The 13052-nt window shown below is 37.2% G+C and overlaps 1 protein-coding gene across 5 annotated transcripts in view; it reads left to right on the plus strand.

Moving 5' to 3' along the window:
• mgmt (O-6-methylguanine-DNA methyltransferase) overlaps positions 1-13052 on the plus strand; it is a 412755-nt gene that overhangs the window by 107358 nt on the left and 292345 nt on the right. For all 5 annotated transcript variants that reach the window (XM_072557616.1, XM_072557619.1, XM_072557615.1 and 2 more), the window contains one exon: positions 2324-2463. In XM_072557616.1, the coding sequence (XP_072413717.1) occupies positions 2324-2463 (140 nt within the window). The remainder of the gene's footprint in view (positions 1-2323; positions 2464-13052) is intronic.

Raw genomic sequence — 13052 nt, forward strand, 5'->3', positions numbered from 1 at the left:
TCACATCCATCAACATCAACCTGGCCAAAGAAACACTGACTACACTATAAGAAGAACCAAAGACATATACAGCAAATTCCACCAACTTCATCAAGGACAGTATCATCAAGCTGATGGATCTATGCCTTATCATCCACTTCACTTTCAACAAAAAAACCTACATCAAGCCAATGGAACACCCATGGGATCTCCAAAATCGGGTTCTTAGCAGAGGCAGTAGTGCAGAGACTTGAACAAACAGCTCTGCCAGCCATCCAACCCAAACTTTGGGTCCGCTATGTGTATGACACCTTTGTCATCACTAAATGAAACAAATTAGAGGAAATCTTCACGACCATTAATAATACCCTTACTGGCATAAATTCACTAAAGAGGAGAAAAACAACAAGAAACTGCCATTCCTAGATGTCGCAGTAGAGTGAACAGCTAATGGAGACCTTCAAACCACCATCTACAGGAAAACAACACATATGGGCCAAATACTGAACTACAGATGCAATCATCCCAACACCCACAAATGGAGTTGCATTAGAACATTATTTCAACAAGCCATCACACACTGCAACACTAAGGAACTATGAAGAGCAAAGGAAAATCACATATACTGTGTATTCCAAAAGACGGGTACCCAACAAATACAGTTCGCTGATTTCTCAGCAACAAAACCAAACAAGCAGACAAAACATGTCCATAAACCCTAGCCACTCTCCCCTACATCAAATACATCTCAGAAATGACTGCCATCTACTCAGACCTCTTGGCATTATGGTAGCCCACGAACCGACCACACTAAAACAGCAGCTAATGAACTTGAAGGACCCTAAACAGACAAGCAAAATTAATGTCATCTACAAAATACCTTGCAAGAACTGTAACAAACACTACATTGGACAAAAAGGCAGAAAACCAGGATCAACTAGCCACAAAAAGACACGACCCACTCTCACTAGTATCTTTACATACAGATGAGGAAGGACACCACTTCAACTGGGATAACACATCCATCCTAGCACAAGCCAATTAGAAACATGCGTGAGGATTCCTAGAAGCAAGCATTCCAACCGGAAATCTATCAACAAACACATTGACTTAGATCCCATTTACCACCCCCTGAGAAAAAGAACAGGAAATGATATCACCACAGGAAATGGTGTCACCAACCCAAGGAAACCTAAACACACAAATAAAAAGTGGGCCACACCATCAGTGCTTCAACCAGAAGCTCACTGATGATGTTACCTAGTATGGTGACGAATGTCTCAAACTGAATCTTCTAGCTCAGCGAGCAAACCTACATCCAGAAACTCAACCTGAGCTACAAATCTTCTCAGACCTCACTATTATCTCTACTGTTTACTGGAATGTGTTTTGTAAAAATTGGCTGTTTTGGTGTACACAGTGCATAAGTGATTACGTTTTAACATATTTAATTATAAAGCACTATGTGATATTCCGGCATTATGAAATTCAGGTTACAATTTTTATTTGCTTTGGTAGTGTAGCATTCATGACTTTTATCCATTTATTATTAGGGATTCAGAATATTGACAGTGACAGTCTATATTCACAGTCCACCTCAATATCCCAGAACATGCTACCACTGTCTACATTGGGCTAGAATGGATAAGGAACAGAACAGTCAGCATCAAAGGACAACATGAATGCTTTTAACATTAGGGAGGCTTTTTGATAAAAATATTCCAATAAAGATGTGTCGATGATGGAAAATGTGCCGCCCAATTTGTGGCAAATTGAAGGTCTGCCTACGAGAAGCAGAATTTTTCCTGAATGTGCGCTCTGGTAATTCTGGAGGAAGAGCTACATGTCAGCAAAAAAATTGAGTTCAGTTCCTTGCCAAAGGGGAACCATGATATCAAGACTCATTTAGCTGAAGGTCTCCCCTGTGAGCTCTGCCCACAGCTGGCTAGCATCTGGCACAACTCAGTTATTACTGTGTGAGGAAAGTGCAACCTCATCTAGCATTGCCGCATTGTTAGGTTGAAGTAGAGATGTGGGTACCAGTGGGTGGGGAATATGATCTTTGGAGAATTGAGGAGATAAAAGAAGAAAATAAGAATATGATATGAGAAAAGAAATGCCTAAAACTAAACATTTGAGTGAAAGTGAGTGTTTATCCACCCACAATGTTTGCTGTCATTGTTACCTTGCTAACTGTTACCTTGTTCAAAATTATCTAAGTATACTTACTGATCCGTAAGCGCTCAAAGGATTAATATAGTTTAAAAATAACTCTTGGCTAGTGCAAGGACAGGAGGGGGTGATTGTTTAAACATTTAAAAGGACCAGTGATTTGTTCATGCAGGTTGCCAAGAAGAACGACGCAAGCCACTGCAAGCAAGTAACAGCAGCTCTGCAAAGTCCTATTGGTGCCATACAAGTATCTGGCTGTGAAGAAGGCATTCACTTCATTCAGCTGTCGGAGAATTTTGTACCCAAAGACAGGTGTGTATGTTGTGATGGATCTTCGATCTTCTAATTATAATTAATCACAGAGAAGAATAAAGTCCCTCATGTAATAAACCTTTTGAGTCAAAGATCTTGTATCAAATAAGCAAGAATTTATACTGCATTATTTTTAAAACATGTTACTTGAAGCATTACAAGTGGAGTACTTAAAATATTGTGTTTTTCTGTTCTTAAATTCTTACCTCATTTACATTTCACTTACTAGAATTGAGGTTTAAGCCAATATAGGGTTCACTAAAGTAAATAAAAATTGATCAACACAAACATATTCAACATGAGAGTAGATCATAACTGAGCCTTGAGTTAAATGAATCTTACTTGATTTAAGAAAATTGCCATTATTAGTATGACCCAATGTATTTTTTTGTTTACATTTTAAGTGTATTGTAAAATTTAATTAAATTGAGTTGTTGATCTGGATGTTATAAATAAAATAGTAAAAATCATGCATATTAACCAGAATCTCCTTAAACAAACTCAATTCAAACTCCAAAAATAATTGTAAATAAGAACTATTTGCCTAAGAGTGCATAAAACAAAACTTCACCTTATGAAGTAACTTTTAATGTTCTTCAGCTACATATTGCAATTGTTTTGAAGTGATACCATGATAAGTAACGATGCTAAGAAATATTCTTTGGGCAGCTTTGCTGAAAGATTAAATTGAATGATGCCTTGAGTTATTTATGCATGAGTAGGAAAAAGCTTGTGGTAAGGAGAAGACGCCAATGAATGATGAATTGCAAAATGTTGTTGTATTCTTGTGCTGCATCACCATTCACAGTGTAACTAGGATCTCATGCTTAATGATTGTCAATGATGGCCAACTAAGCTTTCTTGCCTAGAAAGTAAACAATTATTACTGTAGAAATACATGTCTTCAAGTTGTGATTTTATGAGGAAATTATTAAAATTATTTCTTACATACCTTTCTGTCTCCTCCTTAATCTTTCTTTTGCTTGCTCTATTTATCTTTCTGTACCTGTTTTGAGTTCAGTTCACTAATTCTTCTTGCTTCTCAATCCCTCCTAAGATTGTTTCTCAATTGTTTAAGGAGATGCACAATCTTGTTGTTCACTAACATTCCACAATCCTTTTGTCCTCACGTGCAGTTTCCAGTCATGACAGTTTGTGGGCAAAAAGTTTAAATCTAGTTGTTTACAAGACAAGTACAATTATACATCCTTGCAATTTAATAAATGTGATCCCTTTCAGTGGTTAGTGCATTTATTTGTATTCTGGTTCCATTAGCTTGAAGAAGCACTGAGAGTGGGAATTTTGCCTTACAGCTGAGCTGAAATGGAATGTAATACATGTTTCTACCTGAACAGATAAATAGTCTAATGTAATATTTTGTCACCATGGAGTATTAAAGTTTTTTATCTTCTGCATGTTAGAATACACTTACCTAGACTTAAAAACAATGTTGCTGGATCCGTTTGTTATGGTTGATCCTACTTGATGGCATTCTGAACCTTATGGCTGCATAATCTGTATTATTTGCATTTTTTAACTGAGAAAAGCCAATATCCTCGACCCAATCATTGAAAAATCCCTTAGTAGTGTAATCTGTTCCACTAATATGCATCATTTGGTGCAGCAAGCATTTTTTTTTTACATCATTTACTATTTAAGATGAAAAACAATGTCCCAGAATTTGTATAATCAGCAGATTGTATGTAATAATTAGACCAGGTTCCTAACTGCAATTTTGAGTCTGGAGTTTATGAACAATGTGTTCTTCAATTGACAGTTTTTATTGTAGAGCAATTGCTTACAATTACAGGATTAGAGAAATATTCAGCAAAGATATTGAGAAAAAAAACATTGAGTTAAATTATTTTGACATGATTCATATTATTAAAATGAATGACAAAGTACTAATATATTAGAAAACTGAGCTTTCTTGTGCTCATAACTACTGGTGAGTTCAGAAGGATATGTATCTGAAAGCAGCCATTTCATAAAGGCCACAGTTCTAAAATTGAAAATTTTGACCTGTTCAATTGTTTTCGTATTTAACGTGGCTCCTAAAATAGTTACACAATTAAATATATGGTAGATTATTATTTTAAATCTTTGCATTTGATGTCTTTATGTTATTACCGTTTCTAAAGTACAAACTAGATAAATATTTGAATCAGTTAAGTTCATGATTTGTTTCTTTTTAGGATGAAAAAAGCCATATTCCACTGGAGAGTTGGCTGAAATATTGACAAATAAGTGGTTGAAATCTATAATTACTGTTAAGTTAGTATTCACTAAGCATTGGCAATAGATAGAGATAGGATTAGGCAGCACACTGGGGTCAAAGAAGTTAAAGTGAATAGGTTAGTAGCTCAAAATGAAGAAGGCTGTTTTAATGTGCATTGTAATAAAGTGCAAGTTGAAGTTTTGAATAATTATGGTATAAGTGTAAACTTTGTTTCAATTCTCAAAATGAAATTATTATGATTGATTTGGGTGTGATACTGAGATGTCTTGGTACGAAAGAGTAAGCATCATGGAGACAGACACTTTCTGTCATGTGGAAGTCTCTAGATGGGGAGATGTGACCATAGTGTGGTAGTCTTTTCAAAATTGTTTGGTGCTTCTAACAGTCTGTTGTTGACAAAATGGCTGCAAATTAATCATGGGGCATTTATTTAGAGAATGGATTTTTTTACTTCTCCTATCGTCTTATTTCAAAACACAGTATCTGGAACTGGAACTGTAATAACATTACAGAAGATATCCTGGTTGGTCTTAAGCATTGAAGAACTGTTTTATATCTGAAAAACTATCCCCATTTTGGTTTTTCCAACTAGCCATCGGAGATACAATAGTGAAGGGATGAAAGAATTAACAGCAGTGGATATGGAAACATATATAACTAAATTTCTATGGAATAGCCTAGTTTACAGTTGTGAAAGGTAAATTTTGGTGTGACTTTAAGAATGTTCTACTTTTTGCTTAGAGTAATCAATGTATTGAATTGACTTCCAGGTACAGGAGTGAAGGCAAAATCTCTGGACTTTTGATCCACTATTCAAACTATGATGAATGAATGTTAGGACTTTGACACGGATGAACTCATTAGCCGAATGTTTTTTGTCTTTCGTATTCAACTTATTAATATTAAGGTGCAGGAGAAGACACCACAACATTTTTTCATAAGTGATATGTTTTTGAAAAGAAATAAGCTATTAGGCAACAGTATGAGCACTAGAGGGAGGTCAGCACGTGACAATTGTGTAAATGCGTTACATCCAGAAATAGGGAATGGTAAACTTGATACACCGCATCACAGTTAGAAATGTCAGCTTTACTCCACCAAATACAGAGCTACACTAACACCATATTTAATCTGAGCAAATAGCCGAGTAGAGTCAGAGCTAAAGGGAGGTAGGTGCTGTTGAGGTCTGTGAAATGTGGCTCAAATTTGCTGTCTTAGATTTGTAAAACAGTTTGACTTATTCAGCATTTGATGGACAGGACATATCGTCTAGGAATTGGGTACACAGACTCTCCTAATCAATATTGTTCAATACTACATTGCAGTAGTTCTGTATCATAATGTGGGTTTTTTTAACCATAACGGAATGCATGTTGCAGAATTTGTTAAATTATTTTGATTTCTGAAAAAAAGGAGTAATTTCAGATTAAACAATGAGTAGAGAAATTAATATGTTGGTGACAAGGGCTTGAGTTGAAAATAATCTTTGTTGGACCAAAACAGCAAGATCTTTTTGTAGTCCTACTTATTATCCTCAATTCAATCAAATGAGGACTGTAGTATGTTAATATTACTGTTATAAATATAATGTAAGACATAACAGCTTAATCAATGTGCATGTGTATGTCTCCTATGGAGGAATATTGACATTTTTTATCAACATGTCTTATAAATTGTCTATACAAAGCTGTGTTAGTTGAGCACGTCACCTCCACTGACACCACCCCCACAACTCTGGGACTGCTGATGACGTCACTTCCACCGCCAGTCACGTGACCACTGATGTCACTGCCAATCACATGACTGTTCCTATACACATATAACAACCCCCAGGGACAATCTCCATTCACAACTCCAGTACAACACAATGCCCCAGCCCCAACTTCCTGCCGGGTATTTACCATCCCCCCAGTCCTCCATCTCCCTGAGGACGAACAGTCAGTCCTCAGCAAAAGTTTCACCTTCATTCCAACACGCCCACGTATCAACTCTATCCAGTGTGTTTATCATAGCAGCATCGAAAGATATAGCATAGAAGGAGGCCATTCTACCCAGTTTACTGGTGCCAGTTCATGTCAAGCTTTTTAATTAATTTCTGTCCTTTGCTATTTCATTTTTTCCCTCTTTTTCTTCTCAGTTGCATCGTATGTGCTCACTGCCATCTTCTGGAGTGTAATTAGGGATAGTCAGTAAATGCTACCCATGTAGGTGATGTTCACATCTCAAGAACACATTCTTTTAAAAGGTTTGTGAGCAGGTGAATATCTGTCCCGATGACAAATCCTGGTTTGTTGCTTTAGGGAGACTGTGGCACTGGCAACCAAGACCTCCTTGGCAGATCATTCACAAAGTCCTTTCAAAATATTGCTGAATTACAAGTGGGCAGGAGGCAACAAAGGCATTAGTTCATGTTTAAGCCATGAGATAAGTGTATAAGCATTGAAAATAAATAGTGAAATGTAATAGTTCAAACATTGTAATAAATTCTATTGCAGGTCTTAGAAGCAGCTGATAGGTAAGTATTAACACTGCTATGGGATTTGCATCTTGAATGCCAAAATTAGAAACTCGCCTATGAGATCCATCTTTGATAATTTTCTTAAGTTCATGGGAACTTGTGCAGGCACAATCAAGATACCACTCTATGGCAGACTCAGTGTTGTAGACGTTTCCTACTGAAAACAAGCCAAGGTCAAGTTGTCTTCACTCGAGTTGCCCTGGAGTCTTCAGCTGGCATAAAATTTTGTCCCAGCCATGTTACTAATATCATCATTATCTTTATTGTGGCTGAAAAATGCATATCTAATGGTCATGTGATGTAACAATTTTGTTTGCTTACACATCAAGGTGTGATTAGCTGTGTACTGTGTACACTGGAGAGCAAATACCAGGAACCATGTGGACTATTAGTGATGACAGCTTTATAAATTTCCATTCTTTCGTTATGTTGAAGTCTCTCTCTTTCATATAAAGGCTGAAAAAAAAGATCAGATGAGAGTAGAGAATCCATATCACACCTGTTTACTTGATTTAAAAATTGGGGCGGTCATGCAGCAATTTTTTGGTCATAATAACTGGTGACTGGTTCTGTTTGGAACTGTGCAAATAGCCATACTGGAATTGGATGACTTTCAAATGTTCAGGCTTTCTGCCTGAAACATGCATTGAATATGCAGATCAGGTCCCTAACACCAGTTTTAGGATCCCATTCAAAAGTTAGTATCAACTAGAGAATATGCTGTGTGGACTTTGTTTAGTTTTTTTTGGGACGTACAATGGCCTTGCTAGAAAGTCTTTCAAGGTGCTGCTAGAGACCATCTACAAAAGATTATTCTTTTAAAAGAAGTGTTGCTACCGTCACCAAAATGCTTACCCCTTTCCACCAAAGGTTTTCAAATTGAGTAACAATTTGCTTCAGGTTTATAAGCTTTAAGCTTATTGCATTGCATCGCCCCCCTTTGATATGATATAACTTTGTAACTCTCCCTTGTTATCCATTTTTCCAAATGTATAGCGCAGAAGCAATGAGTTATTTGTTTAGCAGGAGTCAAACCCGTATTTTTGTGGTCCTCTGTCCATGTAAATAGCAAAAGCAAATTAATCAGCATTAACTTTCTATTCAATATTCATTATATAGGGATACCTTATTCTATAATATGCAAAAAAAGGATTCTTTCACTTCAAAATAACAAAGACCAGTTTATCTGAAAATAATAGTACAAATGATAAAATAAAACTATAAATATATTGATGTGAAAATACATAAAATGGCTTGTTTATTTCACTTGACAACTTTTTTAAACAGAACCAAAACATTCTTTTAGCTGTGCAGCTGATGGAAGTGGAGAAATTTACTTATCTGACAAGAATTCCTAATCCTGTCAATTTTCACCAAGGTAGAGAAACCCCCTTGACAAAAGTTGAAATGCTGACAAACAAATGACTTGCAATCCATGTTTGCTCATGGGAAGTCCATTTTTAAGCCTTTAGGATAATAGCCAGAGGCAAGGTTGAAATACAGAACCTTGCAGGTGAAAAGCAGCAGTTAGTTATGTAGAAAATGTCTAATAGCTTGGACTGTGAAGAAGCAACCATGATGTGATGTGTTGGATTTAATGAAATATGATATATTGTTATGTATTAATATTAGGAAAGAAATGTTAGCAGGTGTTATTCTAAAACAACTTAATTGTTGAAAATATAAAGTAATTTAGCACATTCATAGACAATTTAACACTGTCGCAGGTTATATTACAAACTTCCCTTACCAGTTCGCCTGCTCTTTCTATTTATTAAAACTTTTCATGCAGTAAAAACATTTTACTTGTTAATGAGGAAAAATGGAAGAATTAATGACATAGAGTTGGATCTTCCAAGATGTCTCCTGTAACCATGCAAAACCATCTCCCTTTTCCTGCATGTCGTTTAATTTCTCTGTTAAGGTTCAGTAAGCAAATGCAAATAGATTTAATGATTTGCATCAGTAGATCATTTCTCGGTATAATATCCTTTGCTATTTTGGTCAAGGACTTTTTCTTTTGTAAGCTTCACCTATTTCCTAGAGCAAAAAATTATTAATATCAGTAACATTGCAATATGTTCAAATGAGGAAAGAGATGAATTTATCATGTAGTTACAGTCATATTGGTCCATCATCTTTCCAGCCAGGTTAATTGCAGCAGAGGATATCTGTTGTACACTGCATGTGAGAGAAAGTATGGGGAATTGTGAAAGATAATGGGATATAATAAAACAGCCACTTTAATTTAACATTTTAGGAGCTCTTAAATATTTAGAATTGGAACATTTTGGGAAGCAAACCAGTGTTACATTAAAGCTTCTCCACTTTTTCTTTGGACAAAATCGGCAAGTATTTAAATCAACGAGTATCAATTTGATAAATATATTCTTTCGTGCATTCTCCATGGAAGATACTGAATGCCATGTATTGCGCTAACACAGTTAAAATAGAGAAGCATGAAAAATCTGGTTTCTTAATTCTTGCACTTATGCTTTCGTTTTTGCTATTTCTTTCTGACATTTTATCATTCCCTTCCTTTTTCCTTAATGCATACGCAGTGTATTTTAGACTAAAGTAGTACATAGAAAAGAGAACATTCGTTGGATGATTCGATTCCGAAGATAAGCAAGAAGTTTGCAAACCCTCCTGGACACCAGAATGTTATAATTTTTAAGTTCATTTCTCCAGAATCATCTTTCCAGATCTGTAGGATTTACAAAGTATTGGCAGAATTTTTCACTGTGTTCAGTATGTATTCAGTGTGGCACATATCCATTGCAGCTGAAAAATGTGTTGCTGGAAAAGTGCAGCACGTCAGGCAGCATCCAAGGAGCAGGAGAATCGACGTTTCGGGCATAAGCCCTTCTTCAGGAATTCCTGAAGAAGGGCTTATGCCCGAAACATCGATTCTCCTGCTTCTTGGATGCTGCCTGACTTGCTGCGCTTTTCCCGCAACACATTTTTCAGCTCTGATCTCCAGCATCTGCAGTCCTCACTTTCTCCTAGTTGACATATCCATTGCAGAATAAGACAGTCCTACATTCTTCTCATGGGGATATTAGCATTCTGTCTCAAAAGCAATGATTTGTGCGTGATGCTCAATTCTACATTAAACATTGCCTGATGCAGGTCAAACACGGCAGTTTCCTTTTTCTTATGTGGTTTTGCGCGCATACCCATGTGTTTGGGTTCAATCAGAGTACTCAGTAAGAAGACAGGGTTGAGAACTCTCATCAGGATTGGACTCTTTTGTAATCCTGTTTATCAGTCAAAAATTCCTTCAGTGTCGTTGAGTCAGAACTATGGAATTTCCTTCCGAATAATATTGTGGTTTGCCTGCGCCAAATAGATTGCAGTAGTTCACGAAGATGACTCACCACCATCCTTTTCAAGGGTGAGTAGGGATGGGCAATGAGATTTGGATCATCCCCGAATGAGAAAAAAAACTACAATACATGGCATTCAGAAACATATCAGGTTCTAATCTTACTGTTACATAACCGAAAGGCTATTCCATTAACTCTACCATCTAATGTGAGTTGGGCTACTCCACATGTTTCTCTAATACTGTCCAAACTGTGTAATTTATGACCAGTGAACATCAGCTCTGTGACATTGTTATAAGGTTCCTCAAGGTTGGTGAAACCCCTTTTAGAACAGTCTCCCACCATATCTGTTGCACGGCAGAAAAGTGGTCTGAGAAGGTACATGATTAATTCACCTCTGGGTCCTCTACTTGGCCAGGTGACCATCTTTATTCAAATTCCCTACCAAACAGTTAGTCTTCAGAACTTACAACTGTCATTATCTCCCAGTTGTCAGTGTCGCTATTGGCCATCTTCATATCTTGCTTGTAGACGTCCTTGTTGTAGAGTTATGATGGTCAGAGGGTCATGACTCAGTGGCCTATTCAGAGGTCTTTGGGTAAAGGGCTGCCATTCATGCTATCAATGTGGCAAAACCAGCATAAATGTTATAGATTTAGCAATGAGTGTAAGCTGCTGGAATTAGCACACAGCAAGGTCTCTAAGTTGGTCACTGTTTTCTGCTAAGAGATGCCCAGGGTATATCTGAGGTGTTGAAAGTGGAAGCCATTAGCTTTTTTTCCTGCCTTGTCAATGTTTACCACTACAGTTGAGTGTGCTGAGGATGTTGGTAGGCTCACAGTTTAGTGCTCTGGGTCAGGTTGCCACATTTTTGTACTTTCTTTTAATTGGCTTGGAAGTCATAGCTACAACTTTCTCAACGTTTGTGTTGATTTCAACATTAGATGACCGATTGCTGGTGAATTTGAAGCCGAGATATGTTAAACTATCAACTACCTCCAATGTCATAAAGTCAATGGTGATACATGCCAGTATAGCTACATTTGTCTTTCTGATGCTGATGGTCAAGTCAAACTTTTTACTAGTGTGAGAGAGATGGTCCTTTTGTTTCAGATGAACCTCCATACAGAAAGTTACTGCAGCATCATTAACAATGCCACCCTCCGATAAGGACTTGGTGCACAGTTTTGTCTGGAGTCTCAAGCATGCAAGACTGAACAACTTGCCATTCTGGCACAGAAGATATGTACATAACCACTATAGGTGGCCTGAAGATGCAGACCCAAAGCAAAGGGTAGGATATGCCAAAGTGTGTTGGTGCCAGAACACAGCCTCATTTGACTCCAATGCAAATCTTAAGGGTTCTGATGTTGGCCCATTATAGCTGACCTTGCCCATCGTGCTGATATGGAAAGAGAAGATTGCAATGAGGCTGGCCAGTTTTCTCCAGCAGGTTAAGTGGACAGCTTTGGTCACACGATTAAATGTCTTGTTGAGATTGACGAAGGCAATCTGTAGTGATGTTTTTTTGTTAACAGCGTATCTTTTGCACCTGTTAGCCTCAGGTCATGTCCATTGTTGTTCTTCCAGTTCTCCAAACATTCTGGAATTTAGGAAAGATGTGTTCCATCCTGACCTACAATCTGATGAGAGTGTTGGGATAAACATGTTTTCCATGATGGCAGCATTTCTTTTATTCTGTGGTTTTGAGCCCACCTCAGTGAGTTTGGGTTCAAGATGGAATGGTCAAGGAGAAAGCAAAGTCAAGAATATCTTCAGGTTTGGGCTTCTTTACAATATTGTTACATATACAGAGTAAGTACTTCAATGCTTAATATTCAGTGATATACCAGGCTGGAACCTTATTGTTGTCCTGTTGAAAGATTATTACATAAACTACTGTCTCTCCGACATTTTTTTAACAAATGGTGATGACCTCCCCAGCCTTTGATTCAATTGGCTGTTTATTTTTGCTGATTGACCTGCCAATTTGATCTTTTCATATGTGTCCCAGACGTTCCCTGTGTCAAAGGATATTGCAGTATTCTGGCAGAATTATAACCAGTAGTTATGAGTGCACTGCCTTGCAGTTCTATGAACTTCAGCTGAAGTAATGTTTACTGCATTCAGTGTTTTCTACCTCTGATTTTTGTTGTAACTAATATAAGCTGACCACTTAGCTTCAATAATAGGTTCCAGCACAAATAGTCATAGTCTCCTACAAGTTAGCATTTTCCAATCTTGTCTCCCGTATGTTAAGAATGCAGTATTGTAGATGGTGTCTTGAAGAGTGTACCATTTTGCTTTGTGTAATGTGGTTGATTTTCATCTGGGCAGGCGGTGTCTGACATTGAACATTAGGGCAGCATTTCTGCTTTGAATATGGAGGCTTTGAGGTTTGACTCTCCATCCTAGAGCAATCCAGGGAGACTTATGTATCATAGTTGGCTCTGGATATTGAAATTGCTGTTTAGAGAGTCCTAGCTGCTTAGCATCCAGCTAA

Source organism: Chiloscyllium punctatum, chromosome 38 (assembly GCF_047496795.1).
Source record: "Chiloscyllium punctatum isolate Juve2018m chromosome 38, sChiPun1.3, whole genome shotgun sequence".
Taxonomy (NCBI): Eukaryota; Metazoa; Chordata; class Chondrichthyes; order Orectolobiformes; family Hemiscylliidae; genus Chiloscyllium; species Chiloscyllium punctatum.